Source organism: Ochotona princeps, chromosome 6, assembly GCF_030435755.1.
Source record: "Ochotona princeps isolate mOchPri1 chromosome 6, mOchPri1.hap1, whole genome shotgun sequence".
In the NCBI taxonomy this organism is placed as follows: Eukaryota; Metazoa; Chordata; class Mammalia; order Lagomorpha; family Ochotonidae; genus Ochotona; species Ochotona princeps.
Window position 1 is genome coordinate 45,200,767 of NC_080837.1, and position 22,018 is coordinate 45,222,784.

The following is a 22,018-nucleotide window of genomic DNA, read 5'->3' on the forward strand; positions in this document are numbered from 1 at the left end:
AAACAACTGATTGGCTATCATTTGAGTGGGAACAATTGATTGGATATATAAAACAAAGATATTTTCTGACAAGGGTGTATTAACAATTGATGGGTTTTGTAGACAGGTTTATGGGAACAATCTAAGCTCCTCAGTACCTCCTCCTTTATCCTATATGAGCCTCATTCTTGTTTTAAAGATTTATTTATAAATCTTCTGTCTGATGATTCACTCCCCAAGTGCCCGCCACAGCTGGAGCTGCACCTATCCGAAGCCAGGATCAGGAGCTTCCTCCAGGTCTCCCATGTGGGTGCAGGGTCCCAAGGCTTTGGGCCATCCTCAACTGCTTTCCCAGGCCACAAGCAGGGAGCTGGATGGGAAGGCGGGCAGTCGGGTTTAAAACTGATGTCCATATGGGATACGGGTATATTCAATGCCAGGACTTTAGCCGCCAGGCACATGACCCTCATTCTATAAAAGCCTGATGCCACTAATAAATTTTGGCTATTAACCAAAAACAAACAAACAAACAAACATAGAGAGTGTGTTGTCGCTCTCTGTGGTTGCCTCTTTGTGTAACAGAACCGACAACATCTTTCTCATTTCAATGTGTAGCTTGTTACACACAAGTCATCCTTTCCTAATCTCTTTCTCTCCACTTCCTTTCCCTATGTGTAGCAGACCTCCTCAGGCCACATTTTTAGGTATGGTCTATCAAGGATGGCACTCCAGGGGACATCAAGTACTATCTGGAGCCCTGTCCTACACCTGTCCTTAGTAAATCATTTTTACGTATCTTACTTTACGTAAAGGGTCTTTTATGAACAAGTATGTTTCTGCAGTGTTGTGAACAGATACTTGGTGGCCCAACCCATGAATGGCCCAAGAAATGTCCATCATCTCCCTTGAGATCATCTCACACCAAATTTCCACATTCTATTCGTCTAAGACTGCTTTGATCTGTTCTCAATACTCCAGTCCAGACTGCCCAGGTTCCCAGGTCACATTGCACTTAGTATCCCAACAATGTCTCACAGCACCTCTAGGTCAAGAGAAATACTTCACAGTTTTGTTTTTAGGCCATTTGCTCCCAAAAGCTTACTTATCATGTGGGAAAGAAACACATGGAAGCTAGAATTTTTTTTAATTCATTCTAAAGAAAATTGCAAGTACTTATGGGATGTATGCACCTGCTTGGCTTTGTACAATTTAACAAACCTTGAGACTTGACTTTGCAATCCTCATCTACTGTTTCATGTTGTTTCCCATCTAGTATTCACTTTTTATCAGAAGCATCTCCTCAAACCAGCTTTGCAAACATATTTTGTTATTGGAAGGAATGTAGCCTAATCTAATGTTCAAAAAGTTATCTCAAACTAAGAATTCACACAGCATACAAGAACTCTAAAATATTGTCATCTTTCCTTTTAGCTTAAAAAATATTGCATGGTATCTGTATGAGTTTATACTCTGGCGCAGAGTTTAGGAACTATGGCCTCACTTTTTCTATTACCACTTCATCTCTGAACCTATGAAGTGTAAATTAGTGGCCCATAATCCAACTGTCTGTATGAATTCCATCCCTGCCCCCTTACTTGTCAGCTGTATGATCTTAGGTAAGTAAAACTATTCCTGCGTCTCAGTTTTCTTAACTGTAAAATTGTGATAATAATAGCACTTACTATTACACAAAGATTATATGAAACAGCTATTCAGTGTTTAGACAAAGCCTGGTACTATAATAAACACACAGGAAATGATGATTATTGATATAATTATTCTCTTCTCTCTTTTCTAAAGATTTTTATTTCTTTTTATTGGAAAGTCAGATTCACAGAGAGAAGGATCTTCCAACTGCTGGTCCACTTCCTAAGTGGCTGCAACAGCTGGTGCATAGCTGATCCAAACCCAGGAGAATGGAGTCTTTTCCAGATCTCCCATGTGGCTTCTGGGTCCCAAGACTTTTGACCATCCTCCACTGCTTTCCCAGGCCACAAGCAGGGAGCAGGATGGGAAGTGGAGTAGGTGGCATGTGAACTGCAGCCCACATGGGATCCTGGCACTTGCATGGTGAGGACTTTAGCCATCAGGCTGCTGTGCCAGGCCCTCTTGTCTTCTTTTTCTCTTCTCTTTTCTTCCCTTCTCTCTCTCTCTCTCTCTCTTATTCTTGTTTAAGATTTATTTATTTTTATTGGAAAGTCAGATATACAGAGGAGAGACAGAGAGGAAGATCTTCTGTCCGATGATTTACTCCCCAAGTGACCGCCACAGCCGGAGCTGTGCTGATCCCAAGGCAGGAGCCAGGAACTTCCCTCCAGGTCTCCCACATGGGTACAGGGTCCCAAGACTTTGGGCCGTCCTTGACTGCTTTCCCAGGGCACAAGCAGAGAGCCGGATGGGAAGTGGGGCAGCCGGGATTAGAACATTACCCATATGGGATCCCAGCATGTTCAAGGTGAGGACTTGAGCAGCTAAACCACAGCTCTGGGCCCCCTTCTCTCTCGTTTGTGCAGATCCACCTAACCAAAATTGCAGCTAGGGTTCATTCCTCTGTTTGGAAATGTAAGGAGTCAGATAGGATGATAGGCAGTTAGGGTCTCTGGTTCCTGGTGAAGCTACCTTGTCTATGTTGATCATTCAGGAGTAATGAAGAATCAATGACCAAAGCACAAGAAGGCCTGGGTAAGAGAAAAAGAGAACTGAAGCCAGCTTTTCAAAATGACTTTTTTTTCAAGATTTATGTATATTTTTTGGAAAGGCAAATATACAGAGAGGAGGAGAGACAGAGAGGAAGATCTTCCTTCTGATGGTTCACTCCCCAAGTGGCTGCAACAGCTGGAGCTGAGCCATTCTGAAGCCAGGGGCCAGGACCTTCTTTTATGTCTCCCACGCCGGTTCAGGGTCCCAAGGCTTTGGTCCGTCCTCAACTGCTTTCCCAGCCCACACACAGGCAGTCTGTTACCCTGACTGAGAAAGCCTCAACCTCACATCTGTTTCCCAGTGCAGGAGGCTTGTCCTCAGGGCATGGGGAGTTTGACTGAGGACAGGTGGGGACAGGTGAAGGGTCTGTAGGCGGAAGCCTTGTGCATGGGTGCAAGTGGTGAAGGAAGTCGTTTGTTCTGGGAGGGCAGTGGAAAGGGGGTGTGTTTTGTGTGGGCAATGTTTCATGAGGCAAATAGTAGTGGGAGGAGGTTGATGGGGTTCATGCTACGCATGGGAGCATTTGCTGAGGAATGTGGTTTGTGCAGACTGCTGTGTAGGGGACGGGGATGGTGCCCAGAAGCGGTGGTGTTAGTGTAGAGAAAGAAGCCGTAGGGCAGAAGGGAGGGTTACTGCCATGGCCTTTATTTTTTTTTTTAATAAAGCAAACATTTATTAAACTATAATAAAAACATTCGATCAAATTACAAAACCTGAGCAAGAAAAACAAACGGCACATGCTTAACTGTAGTTGACATTCAAATAAAATTTACATTCCCAAAATATTATACAGTAATTAGAAAATACCAGCCAAAGTAATATTAGGATACTTTTATGTGCGATCTCAACAAATTTGAACAGAAGCAAATTTTAACAAATTTTAACAAAGCCCATGAGATATTTATTAAAAATGTCAAGTAAATCCTCTTATTTTTGTATCATAGTGTCAAATAGCAGTAAAATAAACATGTTAAGATCCTTAATCTACTGCTATGGTTCACTGTAAAATTTACCTTTGCCATGGCCTTTAAAAACATATGTGCAAAAAGCAACCGCAACAAGAACAAAAGGTATGTGTATGTTCTGCATTTTATGTAACCATGCAATATTAGCAGCTACATCTTACAACAGTCAAAAGAATTCCTTTACATGCCCAGCCAAGAAAAGCATTGTCACCAGCTTAAGAAAGTCACCTTTGACTTGAGAAAGCTTTCAGCTGCTGACAAAGGTGAAAGTGTTAAGAAACACAGCCTACTTTCCTCCGAGCCTGTCTGTGTCTAACAAAGGGTCACTCCTTTACTGCACTTCCTTTTTCTCTGCTGAGCCATTTCAAAGTAAGTAGATGTACATATCCTGCCAGGCAACTTTTTGTATATTTTATTCATTTTAAAATTAAAGACAATTTTTTGTAAGACAGAGTAAAAGGGAGAAGAGGGAGAGATCTTCTGACTACTGTCCACTCTCCCGGCTGACTGCAATGGCTAGTGCTAGGTCAGGCTCAACCAAGAGTCAGGGGTTTTTCCTGGGTCTCTCAAGACGGTGAAGGGCTGACTTGAAAGTGGAGCAACTGGGGGCCAGGCGGCAGTGGCCTAGTGGCTAAAGTCCTCGCCTTGAACACACCAGGATCCCATACGGGCGCCGGTTCTAATCCTGGCAGATCCACTTCCCATCCAGCTCCCTGCTTGTGGCCTGGGAAAGCAGTCGAGGACGGCCCAATGCCCAATGCATTGGGACACTGCACCCGCGTGGGAAACCCGGAAGAGGTTCCAGGTTCCTGGCTTCGGACTGGCGCGCATCGGCCCGTTGTGGCTCACTTGGGGAGTGAATCATCGGACGGAAGATCTTCCTCTCTGTCTCTCCTCCTCTCTGTATATCTGGCTGTAATAAAATGAATAAATCTTTAAAAAAAAAAAAAAAAAAGAAAAGAAAGTGGAGCAACTGGGACTCGCACCAGTAACCTTATGGCAGCCATCCTGCCACTGTTGAATATGTTATCAAACATTTCTAGAATAAGGACATTCTCATATTGAACACCAACTTTAACTAACATCTTTGCTAAGATGCAATCATGTTACAGCTCTCCTTTCCAGGCTCCTAAGAAGCCAGGCAACTGGGAGGGACTCCCTCTCTCCTGCTGAGGACACAAGATGGAAGTAAAAACAGCTGTCTCCCACCCATACCCTTCCTGCCACTCTATCCCTGAAAGTGGCCCACATGTGTCTGTGCCTTCCTCACTTTTTAAATACACTTTTACAGTATAGGAGCAAATACTTTTTAAAAAAGATTTATTTATTTTTATTGGAAAGTCAGATTTACAGAGAGGAGAGACAGGTCTTCCATGGGCTGTTTCACTCCGCGAGCAGCCGCAACGACTGAAGCTTAGCTGATTCGAAGCCAGGAGCCAGGCTTTGAGCCATCCTCAACTGCTTTTCCAGGCCACAAGCAGGAAGCTGGAAGGGAAGTGGAGCAGCCAGGACATGAACCTGCACCCATACGGGATCTCGGCATTTGCAAGGGGTGGGATTCTTTAGCCACTAGGCTTCTGTGCCAGGCCCAAAAGGTCTTTTTTAATAAGTTCATTTATTTGTTTATTAAGGATATATTGTATTTTTTTATTTGAAAGGCAGAGTTACAGAAAGGAGAGATAGAGAGATCTTCCATCTGCTGGTTCACTCCCCAAATAGCAGCAATGGCCAGAGCTAAGTTGACTCAAAGCCAGGAGCCAGGAGTCTCCTGGGTGCAGGGGCCCAAGAACTTGAACCATCCTTGCTGATTTCCCAGGCTATAAGTAGGGAGCTGGAATAGGATTTGGAGCATCCAAGGCCCGAACTAGCACACATATGAGATGCTACCACCAAAGGCAGAAGCTTAAGCTATTATACCACATCATCAACCCTGGTTTATTTATTTTTACTAATACAAATAAGAAAATGACACTATGTTGCTTCATAAGTACAATAGGAAAATTTCCTTAAATTTTTATTATTGGTACTGCCTGGAAACTAAATGAAGTCAAATCAGCGTTTGGTAAATAGACCAATATTTGTAAACCGGACTATCCAAATTCTTCTTCTTTTTTTTTTTTTTTGACAATCTTTACATAGTTAATTAGGGTAAAAAGGTTCAAGGGATACAGAAAAATGGGCAAGACTATTATTTCCACATTGTTTTTGTTTTCCCAACTCCTAATTTATCAGTGAGGAGAGGGTTAAGAACTCACAGACTCCAGGTTTGGGGACTGAATTGTATAGTAGGCTTTGCAAAGCGTGGAGATTTCAGTTTCTTTATCCCTAAAACATAATCAATCAAAATGTATCCTTCCTATTTTCTCTTACTTAAATTGGTTTGAGTCATCATTTATTGGAGTTAGTTTTGCAAGCTGATTTTAGTCTTACCCTATCGGAGTGTCTGGTCTCAGCCAGCTCCATTTTGATTCCAACTTCCTTCTCACGCATACCTTTGGAGGCAGCAGTGGTGGATGGATACCTGCTACCCATGCGGGAGACCCAGACAGAGTTCTTGGCTCTGGCTTCAGGCGAGGTCGGGCGTGTTCAGAGTGGTATGGCCGTAGACGGCTCTGGCTTCAGTCTGACCTGATCCTGGTTTTTATGAGCGTTGGTGAAGTGAATTGGCAGATGGAAGACTTTACTCCATCTGTCTCTTTTTCTGCCTTTCAAATAAAATGAAAAATAAATATACATATAAGTTTAATAAGAGAATACAAACCAATAGGAATGCTGTTGCATTTTAGGGAAGGGATTCTAAAGTCTGAAGACTAGATGGTGAAATTCTAAATGGTGGGAATGGCTTCTTACGAAGCCAACATTGCTGAGGAGTTAGACAAGCGCTCAGTTTTTTAATTCCAAGTCAGGAATGTTTTTGTTAACCTCATCCTGGCCTGAATGAATCACAAGACTACACTTGCCACTCCTGTTTGCCAAGCAAACATCTTTTCATGGTTTGATCTCCAATTGAGTCAGCAAGAGAAGGTACAGGGTTTATTTTTCTCTGTGCACAGTTTTCAATGTAGCTCTTGTTCACAATTTTATTTTTTTATTGGTTAGTATGAGTTGGTCCCATAAAACTAAAGAACTCTGGATGCACAGACAAAAATCAAGTGTAGACCTATGAGTTTCTGGGTGGCCATCTGACCTTTCTGGATGCCTTAGTTATCTCTATCTCATCAAGAAAAATAATAACCACTTCACAAGCTTAGGGACCCACAGGGGCTAGGAATAGCAAAACAAAACAAAACAAAACAAAAAAGGCTTTGTGATTAAAGATTGGAAGCTACTAGTTTGACTCGTATATCTTCTTTTTGACTTGAGAAGCTTTTTTTGCTGATTGGATTAAATGTGATTCCACTAAAACTTGTTTGGCCATTACCTCAAGTTGAAATACCAAATACTGACCGTTGTTTGAAACTACAGTTCTTTCTCTCTGAAATTCACTGTCTCAATCTCTGTGGTCATTCTAAAAGAACTGTATTAACTGAATTATCTGCCGATCATTTTGGAAATGACCATCTTCCACTCCAGCAAATTCTCTCCCTCCCTGACGTCTCCCTCTCCCCAACGGTGTATGTGGGTCTCATGCAGACACACACACACACGCTTTTCTTTCTTTCTTTTTTTTTTTTTTAAGATTTATTCATTTTATTACAGCCAGATATACAGAGAGGAGGAGAGACAGAGAGGAAGATCTTCCGTCCGATGATTCACTCCCCAAGTGAGCCGCAACGGGCCGATGCGCGCCGATCCGAAGCCGGGAACCAGGAACCTCTTCCAGGTCTCCCACGCGGGTGCAGGGTCCCAAGGCTTTGGGCCGTCCTCGACTGCTTTCCCAGGCCACAAGCAGGGAGCTGGATGGGAAGTGGATCTGCCAGGATTAGAACCGGCGCCCGTATGGGATCCTGGGGCGCATTCAAGGCGAGGACTTTAGCAGCTAGGCCACTGCACCGGGCCCTAAATGATACATTTTTAAAAAGAAAAAACTGCAGGAAGATTATTAGAGGGATATGTCTCAAGTGGTATAATCTTACACTGTGTTTGACCAGTTTGTGGTGCGTGAGGGGGGAAGAAATCTCAAAAATCTGACGTCCACAGGTGGTCTCAGCTCTGGTGTTTACTGGGAAGGCTGGCCTGTGCTCAGCTGTGAAGACGGGAAGATGATCTGAATTTTGGCGGTCCACATGAGCCATGTCTATTCTTCATGCAAATTCCTCTGTCCCAGATTCCACTCTTTCCTGACTTCCTCCACTGCTGAGGGTGACAAGAGGAAAATAAGGGCCAAGTGCTTCCCATTTTCCTGTCTCTCTTGTCCAGCACAGATTCTTCCACATCTGCACAACCCTACTTTTCTGTTCTTAGGGCATTCCATTCTCCTCAACACACTGCAATCTCTGTCAACACCAGCTCAGCCAGGGTTCAGCTGAAGGGCGGGTGCATGGGGTAGGGCTGACTTCCTAACATTGAGAGTGAAACAATACCACTTGGGCACACCCCTCCCTTGGCTCACTCCTTGAAACCTCTAGGGCTTTACAAGCTCTCTCCTAGGTCAGAAGAGGAAATCAAAAGTGGAGCAAGCCAGGATGATATTCTGCCAGCTCTGCCTTCAGACCAGAGATGGTCTCCCCAAGAAACCGTTAAATTTATCTAGACAATAAGATGCTGGACTCTATGCTTGGTATATGCTTGCAATGAAAGAATCTCGACTGAATTTGAACTGTGGTTATGCAACAAGGTGGAGGAATCCACCATGGGGGGAGGGTAAGGGGAGAGGTTGGGGGAATCCCAGAGCCTATGAAACTGTGTCACATAATACAATGTAATTAATAATAATAATTTTAAAAAGTGGAGCAAGGAGCAGTGTGTACTGGATGCAAAAACCCAAGAGCAAAGCAGAACGGCCTGAACTTGCTCACTCATCACCTGTTTCATCACTCCTCCTTGGTCTATGTGCAGTTTCTTTTTCCTTGCTTCTTTCCTTTTCTTCCTTTTTCTTTTCTCTTCCCTTTTTTCCTTCCTTTTTTTTTTTTTAGAAAATTTCAAGCATGCACTGAAATAGAGGAATAAAATTTACCCCAAATGCCCATCATATGCAACTTCAATTATAATAAACGTTAACCTATTGTTTCATCTCTCTTCCATATTTTATTTTTATTTCCTGTTGGATTATTTCAAACCTGATTATGAATTTATTTTCATTTTTTAAATTTTTAAAAGATTTTTTTTGCAAAATCAGATACATATATATATATAGCGAAAGAGAGAGAGAGAGAGAGAAAGAGAAGGAGAGACAGAGAGGAAGATCTTCCTACCAAAGATTCACTCCCCAAGTGGCAACAGCCAGAGCTGAGCTGATCCAAAGCCAGGAGCCAGGAACTTCCTCCAGGTCTCCCATGCGGGTGCAGGGTCCCAAGGCATTGGGCCGTCCTCGACTGCTTTCCTAGCAAGCCACAAGCACGGACCTGGATAAGAAGCGGGGCTGCTGGAACATGAACTGGCACTCACATAGGATCCCAGTACATTCAGAGGACTGTAGTTGCTAGGCCACCGTGCCGGGCCCAAAAATCTTTTTATTTATGTGAAAGGCAGAATGACAGAAGGAGCAGGAGGGCAAAGATCTTCCATGCACTGGCTTACTCTCTAAATGGTTGCACTGGCCAGGGCTGGGCCAGGCTGAAACCATGAATCTGGAACTCCGTCTGGGTCTCCTATGTGAGCGGCAGGGACTCAAACACTTGGGCCCACATATACCACCTCCCAAGTGGGTTAGCAGGAGGCTGAATTGGAAGCCAAAGAACCAGGACTGTCAGTGGCACTCCGATATCAAACGCAAGCATCCCACATGGAGGTTACCCCGGTGTCCAACACCCATCCTGGAATAGACTTAAAAGCTTCTATTATTTGTCATCATTATTTCATTTTGTTAGTGATAATTTTCGAATAAGAAGAGTTATGAAGATTCATACTAAAAGTATGCAGTTTATAAAGAAATTTGTTTCTTTGGCATACAAAATAAGAAAGATATTTCAAAAAATATTTTTAGCCAAAATCCTCCAAAGAGAATGACAAAATCTGTCTGTAAAAAGGTAGTGAATATTGGGCCCGGTGTGGTAGCGTAGCGGCTTAAGTCCTTACCTTGCACATGCCAGGATCCAAATGGGCACTGGATCTAAAACTGGCAACCCCGCTTCCCATCCAGCTCCCTGCATGTGGCCTGGGAAAGCAGTCAAAGACAGCACAAAGCCTTGAGACCCTGCATCCGTGTGGGAGACCCATAGTAGGCTCCAGGCTCCTGGCTTCGGATTGATCCAGCTCCGGCCATGTGGCTGCTTGGGGAGTGTATCACCAGATGGAAAATCTTCCTCCCTGTCTCCTCCTCTCTCTATATACCTGACTTTAAAATAAAAATAAATAAATCTTTAAAAGTGAGTATTATACTGATTGATAAGGAGCCAGAATATAATTTTTACCGAGGCTGTGACCCAGAATGTCAGCAAGCTGCCCTCTTCCCTCAGGAGGCGTGGGTGAAGACAAAGGGCCACTTGGCAAGACAGACTGACAGCTTTGATGGTCTGGGTGAGCTCCCTCTGCAGACTACTGGTTTGGAAAGTTCCTGTTGTACCATATTAGGGAAATTGAAGTCTGTTTATTGCTCACATTTTATTAGCAAAACTCCTCCAAGATTACAGAAGTTACCTAGGTCACTCAGGCAGAAAGAACAAGACATAGTGCAGTAATTCCCCCAGAAAAATGGGCCACTGAGTGGACCCAGGATGAGGCCGGGATTTGAATGGACAGAAACACAAATCAGGAACCACAGCAATCAGGGAAGGAAAGATTTTGAGAATGAAAGAGCTGGCCGATGTTAGGAGAATTGGGATATACAAAGTATAAGAGGGTTTATGTGCTGGGCAGGCACAACAGCTCAACTGGCTAATCCTCCACCCGCCAACATTTGCATCCATATGAGCATCAGTTTGTGCTCTGCAGCTCCACTTCCCATCCAGCTCCCTGCCTGTGGCCTGGGAAAGCAGTAAGGATGGCCCAAAGCCTTGGAACCTATAAATCTGCCATTTCTACAAAAGTAAATAAATCTAAAAAAAAAAAAAAAAAAAAAAAAAAAAGGAGGGTCCATGCAATGGATCAATGGCTAAAACCTCATCTTGCAAGTTAGAATCCCATATAGACACCAGTTCGCGTCCTGGCTGCTCTACTTCCCTTCCAGCTCCCAACTTATGGCCTGCTTTCCGGTACGAAGAGCTGACATCACAAGCAGCAATTGACCCAGTTGAACAATGCCAGCATCTTAGAAACACGTTCAACCATTAGGCCTCTGCTGCAGAACATGCTACCTTAATACAAGAAAATCACATTGATTGGGTGGGTAATGGTCATGTGTTGATGATTAGTATGTGATAGTAATAACACTATCAACGATGGCTAACATATTGAGACTTTACCGTGTAGCATCTTACATAATATTCATAACAGTTCTATAAGGTGTCACTATTATCGAAATTTATGATAAGAAAACTGTGGCCTGCTAGGAAAGCAGTGGAGGATGGCCTAAAACCTTGGGACCCTGTACCCGCATGGGAGACCTGGAGGAAGTTCCTGGCTCCTGGCTTCAGACTGGCGCAGCTGCTGCCATTGTGGTCACTTGGGGAGTGAGTCATTGGTCGGAAGATCTTCCTCTCTGTCTCTCCTCTCTGTATATCTGACTCTTCAATAAAAATAAATCTAAAAAAAAAAAGAAAGAAAGAAAGAAAGAAAGGAAGAAAGAAAGAAAGAAAGAAAGTTGTGGCCTAGGAAAAGAAAAAATAAAAACCTGCTCAAAGGCTATGTTTAGACCACAGGTTTAAGTTCTTTCACCACATTAAATTAATTAAATTCAAATAATCTCTAAAAATTACCCAGACATTCCAGTGAGAATCTAGCAGGTGGTACCTTTAGTTGAATGTATTATCCCTATTGTCTCTAACTGCCACTGGACTCAACAGAGGGTTCTTGCTTTCCTCTTCTCATTACAAATAGACCAGTGGAATGAGTGAGTAGAACAGACACCAAAGAAGGCTAGGACAGGCATATGATGAGGGTGAACAGAAGTGCCTTGTTTGAAGTTCAGTGTGTTATGTAGGTTTGTTTTTGTCTTTTTAATGTAAATTACAGACATCGGCACTGTAAAAAAAGAAAAAGTCAGCATGAAAGATTTATAGGACACCGGAGTGGCTCTCAGGCCATTATCTGAAAAATTCTGAGAAATATTGTCTTATGAAGCCAACTTTGGTTTAACAAGTGAACTTCTGACTCAAGTTTGAAACCCTGTTTGATTTACCCAGCATTGTCATAGAGAGTGACAATGATAATGCTGCTTAACACGGTCTCTTATCTATGGCTAATTGATCAGATTCATAAAATCTGGATATCCTTATGGGAAAGGTTGTCCTTGGCTCAGAAGTGGAGGGATATGAGAATTCATAATTGACTGAAATACTCTGAATCTTCAAATTAAGTCATGGCAATAGTTGTTGAACGTGGAAAACGAAATAACCGTGTTAGAGGGTAAATAAATAAAAGCCAAAGAGCTTGACATTCCAGAAACGACAGGAAAGGCTTAGAGGAAATACACATGGGCGATACAAGGCCATGACTGGGCTTGAAAGTCATGCAGAGGGTCAGACTGCTGTGAGCCACAAAGTCGTGGGTGTAACTAAGGAGTGGAGCAATTGACTGAAGAAAGAAAGCTGCAGATTCCCTGGCTGGACGCGTTTCCTGTCTTGGATGTCCGGATTTGTCTCAAGGCTTCAATGGCCTTAACTTAAACGTCCGTGGGAGTAGAACTGGGGACTTGGCAGAGTGTATTTATTCACCATTGAGTGAGGGTTGAGGGGGAGTGGGCTTCAGAAGGAAGTGTTTAAGAGCACACTGACCACTTGCAGACAGTTATACTCTACACACCAGCGTCCAGATTGTTCTAACACAGAGGAGAATCTGGGAGCGAAGAGCGTGGGGAGCAGGAAGGTACCAGACTCCGCAAAGCGACTCAGGTGTGCAGGTAAGTCACAGAGGTGCTGGGTGCCCCACGGAACACTAGGGCAAGTTCTTCAAAGTTAAAAAAAGAAAAATGTGTTTTTTTACTTCAGAGAAGATTGGAAATAATAATAATACAAGAAATTTCTGAGTACTCTCTTTAAAATCCTTTTATTACTGTTTTATTATTCTAAGACTTGCTTTCAAAAAGACACACAGACAGACCTCCCCCCTGCTGGTTCATTCCCCAAATGTCAGCCACGCTGGAGCTAGGTCAGGCTGAATCCAGGAACACTGAAGTCACTCCGTCTTGCACTTGCATAGCAGGGATCCGAGTACTTAAGCCAACACTTGCTACTGCTCAGGAAGTAGCCGGAAGCTGGATCGGAAGCAGAGAAGCTAATCCTCAAGGCAGGCATTCTGATGAGGAAAGTGGGCATCCCAAGACACATCTTAACTCTTAGACCAAATGATCACCGCACTCCTGAGCACTCTTACCAAGATCGATTCTTTTAGAATTTCCTCCCACATTTATTTTATCATCTTATGCATCTGTAAACACATAGACGCCTACACATCTGTGTATGTAAATTCTATATTGAGAGTAGGTTAAATACATTGGGCTCCATTGCTCCTATATATTTCAGGTTTCATTTCCTAAGACAAAGATATTTAATGGGCCAGAATCCCATATGCATTCCGGTTCTAATCCAGGCAGCCCTGCTTCCCATACAGCTCCCTGCTTACAGCCTGGGAAAGCAGTCGAGGACAGCCCAAAGTCTTGGAACCATGTAGCAGCATGGGAGACCTGGAGGAGGCTCCTGGCTCCTGGCTTCAGATCGGCTCAGCACCGGCCGTTGCGCTCACTTAGGTAGTGAATCATCGGATGGAAGATCCTCTCTGTAACTGTTAAAAAAAAAAAATTCTGGCATGATTTCAATAAAAGCTTGAGATGGAACGGGTTTTTTTTTCCCCTCCAGGCTCTCCAAATGGCCACAATGGCCAGGACTGAACCAGGCAGAAGGCAGGAGCCTGAGGCTTCATCCAGGTCTCCCACACCAGTGTTAGGGATCCAAGCCCTTGAATCACCTGCTGCTTTTCCTGAGCCATTAGCAGGGAGCTGGATGGGAAATGGAGCAAGCCGGGACATGAACTGGCATCCATATGGGATGACAGCATTTCAAGTAGCAGCTTTTACCTATTACACACAAATCTGGACTTGATGTTATCTATTCTTTGAAAGTGTTTTTTGTGGGGTGGAGGAGAGTAGTTGATACTTGAATGAGTACATGGCAAATTTGGCATAAAAATAGAGAGGTGACCTCCTATGATAATTCCAGTTCTATTCTGAGAATTTGACTTTCTATTAGGATATATCTCTGTACTCAGCTCTCATCTTTGGTTATTTTGAAACAGTTTCCCCCTTTTTTGGAAAGGATTTATTTATTTGAAAAGCGGAGTGACAAAGAGAGTGGGAGAGGTGGGGTAGGAGGTGAGAGAGAGAGAGGGAGATTGAGAGATATGCCATGTGTTGTTTTGTTCCCCAGCAACAGCTGGGGTTAGGTCAGGGCAAAGTCAGAGCCAAGAGCTCCTTCCAGGTCTCCCACATGGGTAACAGGGACCCAAGCATTTCAGTCATCATCTGCAGCTTTTAGGGACATTGTCAGGGAGCACAACATGACAAACAACTGCCTGCCACACCAGCATCTCACAGGAGTCGGGTTCCAGTCTCACCTTCTTCACTTCCAATTCAGTTACATGATAATGTACCTGGGAAGGCAACAGAAGGGGGCCAAAGTGCTTGGGTCTTTGCATTTTATCTGGAGCACAAGGGTGGATTTCCAAGCACTTGGCTCCTGGCTTCTGGCCATTGCGGCCATTGGAGAAGTTATTCAGTGGGTGGAAGATTTCACTGTGTGTTTCCCTTTCTTCCAGGAACTCTGCCTTTCTGATCTGAAGCCAAGAGCCAGGAGCTTTTTCCAGGTCTCCCACACGGGTGCAGGACCCCAAGTCTTTGGGCTGTCCTCCACTGCTTTCCCAGGCTACAAGCAGGGGAGCGGGGCCGCTGGGACACGAACCAGCGCTCATATGGGATCCCAGCGCGTACAAGGCGAGGATCTCAGCCACTAGGCTACCATAACAGGCCCATAAATAAATAATTCTTTTTTTTAGATTTATTTATTTTTCTAGGAAAGACAGATATACAGAGAGAAGGACAGACAGAGAGGAAAATCTTCCATCTGATGATTCACTCCCCAGGTAACCACAATGGCCAGAGCTGAGTCGATCTGAAGCCAGGAGCCAGGAGCCTCTTCCGGGTCTCCCACTTGGGTACAGGGTCCCAAGGCTTTGGGCCATCCTTGACTGCTTTCCCAGGCCACAAGCAGGGAGCTGGATGGGAAGTGGAGCAGCCGGAATTAGAACCGGTGCCCATACAGGATCCTGGCACATTCAAGGCGAGGATTTTAGCCACTAGGCCACTGTGCTCGGCCCAAATACTTCCTAAAACACAATCTCTCTCTCTTTATCTCTCCCTCTCTCTCTCTCTCTCTCTCTCTCTCTCTCTCTCTCACACACACACACACACACACAGAGTAACTGAGCCTAAAACCAGTCATTCTGCTATGAGATCCAAGTATCTTAAGTGGCAGCTTTATTCACTGTGCCACAAGACCCATCCCCTCAGAAATAATTCCTGTCTAGGAATCAGTAAGAGTCAACTTCGCTCACTAAACTCCCCTATGTGACCCGATTTCAAAACTGCTTCTCCTTGTCCTCTTTCCTGTTTTTAGGATCCACCCCTCATTGCCCATCAGTGAATAGGGAGGAATGCAGTAGAGAGGAACAAGGGGAAATGGGGTAAGAAAGGAAGCGTGTCCCCGCCTTGAACAGGGCGAGAGAGCTCCAGGAGGAGCTATGGAGCTTGGGAAGCCACAACCTCCGCCACAGTCAGTTTTCATCAGTTCTATCTTTCCATTGCTCTCCTCCCTTCCAGCCAAAATGAAGCTGACTCTGGTCCAGATGTTCTTCATGCTGCTGCTGCTGCTACTGGGCATGGGGATGGGCCTGGGGCTGGGCCTCCGAATGGCCGCAGCAGTCCTGGAGGACAGCGGGCAGTCGCTGAAAGAGTTTTGGTCTGGTGACTTTCAGGACAGGGCGGAGGCCACCGAGAAGGCAGCTCAAACCACAGAAAGTCCGGAGATAAGCAACACGCGGGTGAAACAACCTGGCTGGCCAGAAGAGGGCACGGGCAGGCCGGAGAAGTCTGCAGGGGACAGGTTGCTCAGAGCTGAGGCCCCCTCCCACAGCCACAACCAGTACCTGAGATTTGACTTGCTGTCGAGGGACTGCAACACCATGATGGCCGAGAAGGCAAAGGAGAACAACCGCAGCTGCATATCGCAGTACATTTTCATCCACGAGGAACCCAAGACCGTCAAAGCCGTCTGCAAAACTCCCACCGTGGCCTGTGAATCCAAGAATGGCAAATGTCACAAGAGTCCCCGTCCTTTCAACTTGACATTCTGCAAATTATCCAAACCAGGCCAAGTTACTCCCAACTGCCATTATCTCACTTTTGTTCTGGAGAAGCACATTTTTATGACTTGCAACGACCAGAAGGTCCAAATAGCGCCATGAGCGGCCGAGCCTCTCTTTCTTCCCTCTTCCTTTCTGAGGTCCTCTCCTCCTGTTTACAGATCCTGCAGAGAAGATTCTGGGAAGAGAGGATGGACCATTTGTTCTTTCCATCCTGAAAATTTAATTCTTCTTTGCCTTGGGGTCACCCATCTTGCAGTTTGTACCCAGAATTAGAGGTGGCAGAGTAGGGTAGTGAGGCCTGGCTTCACTAGGTTATCTGTCTCGGCTTACCTGCTGCTTCTCTGGGGAAGAGAAAAGCACAGAGCTGCTCTAGCCCCACCCTTAGTCAGGGTGAGCCTGTCTGAAGGAGTGTAATGCATCCCCTGTCCTTTCCTGTTACCCACCCCAATCCTCTGTGGCAATTGCATAAGACATCTCAGCTTTGCACAACTGCACTTCTCTTGTGTGGATTTTATTAAACCGATTCTGTGTCTGGTTGCATAGAATACTCATGTGGGTCAGGGTGTTTTCTCTGAGGCTGGAAAAACATAAGACACAGGCTGGGGGATCTGCCAGTGATGTGCTCTGGGGCGCAGACCAAGGTAGAACACGTGCTGGGGTAGGGTAGGCACTTTTTCTTCAACCCCTCTTCTCTCTTCTTCAGTTTTTTTTCCCCAGTTTCCTTGCTTCCTCCTGACCCTCTCACCTTCCTTCCTTTTCTTTTCTTTCCTCTGTTCTCTTCCTTTTCTTTTGAGACCTTCCCTACACTTCTCTAAGTCCTTTCAGAGTTTTAATCAGCCAATGCTTGTCATTTGTGCTACCCCAGGTAGACAAGATGTTAGTTCTATATTCAGAGTCTGACGCAGGGTTTGAGAGGGAAGAAGTATGAGTCAGGAGGTGAAGCTGGGGGCAGGGGAAGTAGTTCTAAATTAAGTCTAAAAAGTAGACTGCCACTCACACCAGAAGCTCGAAAGGATGAGGAACCAGCAGGACAGGGTGGGAGTAGGGGGAGTCCTCATCTCAGCACCTCTCTACCCTTTTGTTGCTCTTGAAGAGGATGCAAGTTGGTGAAAAGACCATCTCAACAGAAAAACTATTGAATCTACTTACTGAAGAGGATAGCTACGGGACTAAATAAACAGAGGACACAGGTGGCATCTCTTAGCCTGTCTCTTCTAAATCCCAATATCTCAAGAAGTAGGGGAGCATTCATGTGCTTCAGCTTGGGATGTGTCCATCCCACACAGAAGTGCCCGGGCTTGAGTCCTGGCTCTGCTTCCAATCCAGCCACCTGCTAACGGATATGCTGGGAAGCAGCAGATGGCAGATCAAGTACTTAGGGTCCAGCCACCCATTCTAGAGACCAGAATGGGCCTCCTAACTCTTGGTTTGGGGCCTGGCCCAATGTTGGCTATTGTAGGCATTTGGGGAGGGAGTCAGAGGATGGAAGATCTCTCTCTCTCATATATATACACATATATGTCTAAATAAAAATGAATGGAAAGAAAAGAAACAGAGTCTCTAGTTATTAAAACAGGGGATTCGGTGCTGTGACTTGGCTGGCTTGGGCTCAGTCTGTGGCACTAGCATCCCATATGAGCACTGAGTCAAGTCTTGGCTGTACCACTTCCAATTCAGCTCCCTGTGAACGCGCCTGGAAAAGCAGTAGAAGATGGTTCAAGTGGTCTCTGCACCCACATGGAGACTCAGAGGAAGCTTCTGGTTCCTAGTTGCAGATGAGCTCTGCTCAGGCCATTATAGTCATTTAGGGAGAGAACCAGCAAATGAAAGATCTCTGTCTCCCCTCTTTCTGTCACTCTGCCTTTCAATAAAAATAAGTCTTTAAAAATTAAAAACATAACCAGAAGCAAAGCAGTGCAGTTGGTCCTACATAGGAGCAGGCAGACATCCGTGAAAATGGCTGTAAGAACTTACTGTGTGGTTTAATTGAGAGATTTCCTCCCCTCTAGCATTTTTCTCTGCTTCACCTTCCCAGACCCCAGGGACACATGTGGATGAGCAATTGAAGAGAGGAAAGAGTCTGGTTCTTTTGAGCTAGCTTTTAATTTCCCACTTAGTCCCTTCAATTATTCCATAATGTCCTCTGTCCTTCCTGTTCTTGTAGGCAGGCAACCACTTGCGTATATATTATCTCTACATCCTCCCAGCCCTCCCCGATTCATTATTTTCCTTTCTGCCTCTGACTCATGCCTCCTGACAGTGACCTCACAGAAACCGTGTTGATGGGCAGGAAGTGTCAAGACCTGTGGGCTGTTGTGACGTTTCAGATCCGAGCTGAGGAGTCGCAGGAGGCTCTGACCTGGCTTAGGGAAATTTCTACTGTAATAGGGGGGAAACCCATCTCTGGAGAAAGAAGCAAAGACAGTGCAAGGCAAGAGAGCTCGGAAGGGCAAGGAAATACCAGCGGAAAGAGTGTGTCTTAGAGAAAGTCAGCCCAGTCAGGAATTTGACAAGTGACCTCAGGGCATTAGGTTTAGCAATGGAAAGTGAAAGGATTCCAAACCTGACTTTATCTTAGCCAATACCGGAAGGGTGAACTACCAAGACACCAGAAGCAACTGTACTCTCTAAACTGTGGATGTGGCTACATTCTCCTACGGATTTCCATCAGCTTTTCTCCCTAAGGGATGCCATAGTGCTTTCAGGGAGTCCCACGACTCACTCTTCTTTTGGGTAAAGTTCACAAGTCAGGCCCTAGAACCTAACTCAGGAAAGAAATTTACAAAATACTCTGCAGGCTCCTAGTGGCTCAAGCAGGTAAAACAGCTTCCGCAGCCAGCCTGGGGCGGGGGTAACAGGCTCTGTGGGTTTCCTGCCTCTCAGCCACAATTAACTCCTAACAGCCTGAACTCTACTGAATTCACAAGGCTTTCACTAATTCCTTAAAAAAAAAAATAAATAAATAAAACAGATATATTTATTTTTATTGGAGAATAAGAATATTGGAGAGAGACAGACCGTTTCTCCATCCACTGGGGTTCACCCTCCAAATAGTCACAAAGGCCAGAGCTGAGCAGGGGCTGGAATCAGTGCCCTGTAGGAAGGCTGGTAAGGAAGGATTAGCTAACTGAGCCATTGCACTGAGCTTGCATCAATCCTTTTAACACCACAGAAGTTTCCTGCCTATCCTTCCTAAGTTAGTTCTACTGTGGGACCCAACTTCTTTAAAGTAACTCCTGACTAGAGTGTTTAAGCTACATGACCTTACATATATTTGGGTACATAAATTATGTTTGATTGTGAGTATTGATCAGATTCTTGTTTTTTTTTTTTTTTTAAGATTGATTTTTATTGGAAAGTCAGATATACAGAGAGAAGAAGAGACAGAGAGGAAGATCTTCCGCCCACTGACTTACTCCCCAAGCAACTGCAACGGCCAGAGCTGCACCAATCTGAAGCCAGGAGGCAGGAGCTTCCTACAGGTCTCCCATGTGGATGCAGGGTCCAAAGTCAAGAGCCTGGAACTCCATGCAAGTCTCTTAAGTGGGTGGCAGGGACCCAAGTCCCCGAGCCACCATCTGCTACACTCCAGGATGTGTTAGGGGGAAGCTGGGGTCCAAGGGAGCAGCTGAGACTCAACTGGCACTCTGATACAGGATGGAGGCATCTCAAGCTGGGTGGGACCCTCTGTACCACAGTGCCTGCCCTAAGGCTTCACAATAAATGACTCAGGGATAATTGGTATCCATAGAAAAAGGAAGAATGAAATGAAAACCTCACCTCAACAATTATCCATTTTATTTGATTAATGCCCTCAGAGAGAAAGCTTTTGGAGTTAATGTTGAGAGATAAAGTTTCTTTCTTTATTTCCTTTTTTTTTTTTTTTTTTTTTAAGACTTGCTGTATTCTCATTGGAAAGTCACAGCTATAAGAGGAGGAGAGATAGGAAGATCTTCTGTCTGCTGATTCACTCCCCAAGTGGCTGCCACAGCTGGAGCTGAGCAAATCCAAAGCCAGGAGCCCGGAGCCTCTTCTGGTTCTCCAATGTGGGTGCAGGGTCCCAAGGCTTTGGGCTGTCCTCGACTGCTTTCCCAGGCCACAAGCAGGGAGCTGGATGGGAAGCAGGGTTGCCGGGACAAAAACCTGCATCTACGTGGGATCCCAGTGCGTGTGAGGTGAGGACTTTAGCCACTATTGTGCTGAGCCGGAGAGATAAACAGTTTCTTTTTTTTTTTTAAGATTTATTTATTTTTATTACAAAGTCATATATACAGAGAGGAGGAGAGACAGAGAGGAAGATCTTCCGTCTGATGATTCACTCCCCAAGTGAGCGCAACGGCCGGTTCCCGAATCTGGGAACCAGGAACCTCTTCCGGGTTTCCCTCATGGGTGCAGGGTCCCAAAGCTTTGGGCTGTCTTCGACTGCTTTCCCAGGCCACAAGCAGGGAGCTGGATGGGAAGTGGAGCTGCCAGGATTAGAACCAGCGCCCGTATGGGATCCCAGTGTGCTCAAGGTGAGGACTTTAGCAGCTAGGTCACGCTGCCGGGCCCAGATAAACAGTTTTTTAACAAGCTTCAATGACTCGTAGCCATACAGGAAGGGCTTGGTAAAGGTGCTCCTGTGAGGACAGACGCATTTACCCACCGCAGTCCTTGAGTCTATTCCTTGAAGCAGTAAGCAGTACACAGGCCATGAGAGGAGACAAGGAAAAGTTCAGGAAGCAATGTGTGGTCATGCAAGGAGCCTGCAGAAGGGAAAGCACCCCGGGTCAGAGGGGAGTCAGCAGGGTTTGGCAGGTGGCAGAAGGTGGGGGTGAGTGGCGGGCACTGGACACAACTTTTATTGGAGTGTCTCCAAGAAAGGAGTGGAGGGGCCAGCAGAGTATTGTGGCAAGCTAATTCTCTACCTGTCGTGCCAGCGTCCCACATGGGCACCAGTTTAAGTCTTGGCTGCTCCACTTTTGTTCCAGTTCCCTGTTAATGGCCTGGGAAAACAATGAAGAATGGCTAAGGTCTTGGACCCTTGCACCCATGTGGGAGATCCATAAGAAGTTCCTATCTCCCAGCTTTGGACTTTCTGGGTCTCCCACATGGGCAGCATTGTCCTCGACTGCTTTCCCAGGCCACAAGCAGGGAGCTGGATGGGAAGTGGGGCCACCACGATTAGAGCCGGTGCCCATAATGGGATTTTAGTGTGTTCAAAGTGAGGACGCTATTACACTAGACCCCAATACGTAAATTTTTAAAAAATTTTTCCCACCATGGCACCAAAACATAAATCTTACAATAAATAAATAAATAAAGAGGCTTATGCAAGATGTTAAATTCAGTTTATCTTAGTATTGCTTGAATTTTTTGAAATTCTTATTATTTTTTTAACTTACATGGTGCTGGGGGCGAGGGGGGAGGAAGAGAAAAAGAAAGAGAAATATTCCATCTGCTAATATTCCATCCCTAAATACCCACAGCAGCCAGGTCTGTGCCAGACTAAAGTCAGGAGCCAGGAACTCCCTCTGGTTTCCCATACAGGTGGCAGGAACTTAAATACTTGGGCCATCTTATGCTACCTTCCCAGCTCTTTTAACAGCAACACTTGGATGCATTGTAAGGTTTAAATGCTTTGTGACATATAATGATGCACCACAACATTGTTGCCTACTCTGATTTCCTGAACATTTAATTTTAAAGATAGTTCTATCTGATCGCAAATATGTTTTGGACCATTAAGGACAGAACATAGCATATTCTTAGGTCGCCAGAGG

At 45.0% G+C, this 22,018-nt stretch overlaps 1 protein-coding gene across 2 annotated transcripts; it reads left to right on the plus strand.

The window, feature by feature from the left end:
- Positions 1-12,569: 12,569 nt before the first annotated feature.
- RNASE10 (ribonuclease A family member 10 (inactive)) lies at positions 12,570-16,747 on the plus strand. Of its 2 annotated transcripts, none has more exons than XM_004584887.2 (2): positions 12,570-12,741; positions 15,712-16,747. In XM_004584887.2, the coding sequence occupies exon 2, from the start codon at positions 15,717-15,719 to the stop codon at positions 16,353-16,355; it is 639 nt and encodes a 212-aa protein (XP_004584944.2). In that variant the 5' UTR covers positions 12,570-12,741; positions 15,712-15,716; the 3' UTR covers positions 16,356-16,747. The 2 variants fall into 2 exon arrangements, with proteins under 2 accessions (XP_004584944.2, XP_058521341.1); XM_058665358.1 differs by having other exon boundaries at positions 12,577-12,733.
- Positions 16,748-22,018: the final 5,271 nt, after the last annotated feature.